The 203-nt window shown below is 66.5% G+C and overlaps 1 protein-coding gene across 1 annotated transcript in view; it reads right to left on the bottom strand.

Moving 5' to 3' along the window:
- The window catches only part of OBSL1 (obscurin-like 1), a 15,376-nt gene that overhangs the window by 5,331 nt on the left and 9,842 nt on the right, over positions 1-203 (bottom strand). The window contains 1 exon segment of the mRNA XM_010192549.1: positions 133-197. Coding sequence (XP_010190851.1) covers positions 133-197 — 65 coding nt within the window.

The following is a 203-nucleotide window of genomic DNA, read 5'->3' as shown; positions in this document are numbered from 1 at the left end:
CCCAGCCGATGGCTCCTGCGGGTGGGTTGGAGACAGGGCCCCTGCCCTCCCCTGCCACGTTGCTGCTCTGGCCTGTGCCATTGACAGTGTCACAGAGGTGTCCTGGGGGTCCCTGGGGTGTTGCCAGCTCACCCGACACCTCCACTCTTGTCACCACACGGTCACTGGCGGCATCGCAGACGTAGCACCCCGAGTCACTGGGG

This window comes from Mesitornis unicolor, unplaced genomic scaffold (assembly GCF_000695765.1).
Source record: "Mesitornis unicolor isolate BGI_N332 unplaced genomic scaffold, ASM69576v1 scaffold35149, whole genome shotgun sequence".
Classification (NCBI taxonomy): domain Eukaryota; kingdom Metazoa; phylum Chordata; class Aves; order Mesitornithiformes; family Mesitornithidae; genus Mesitornis; species Mesitornis unicolor.
The sequence above is the reverse complement of the archived record's forward strand: the minus strand, read 5'-3'. Positions and strand labels throughout refer to the sequence as shown.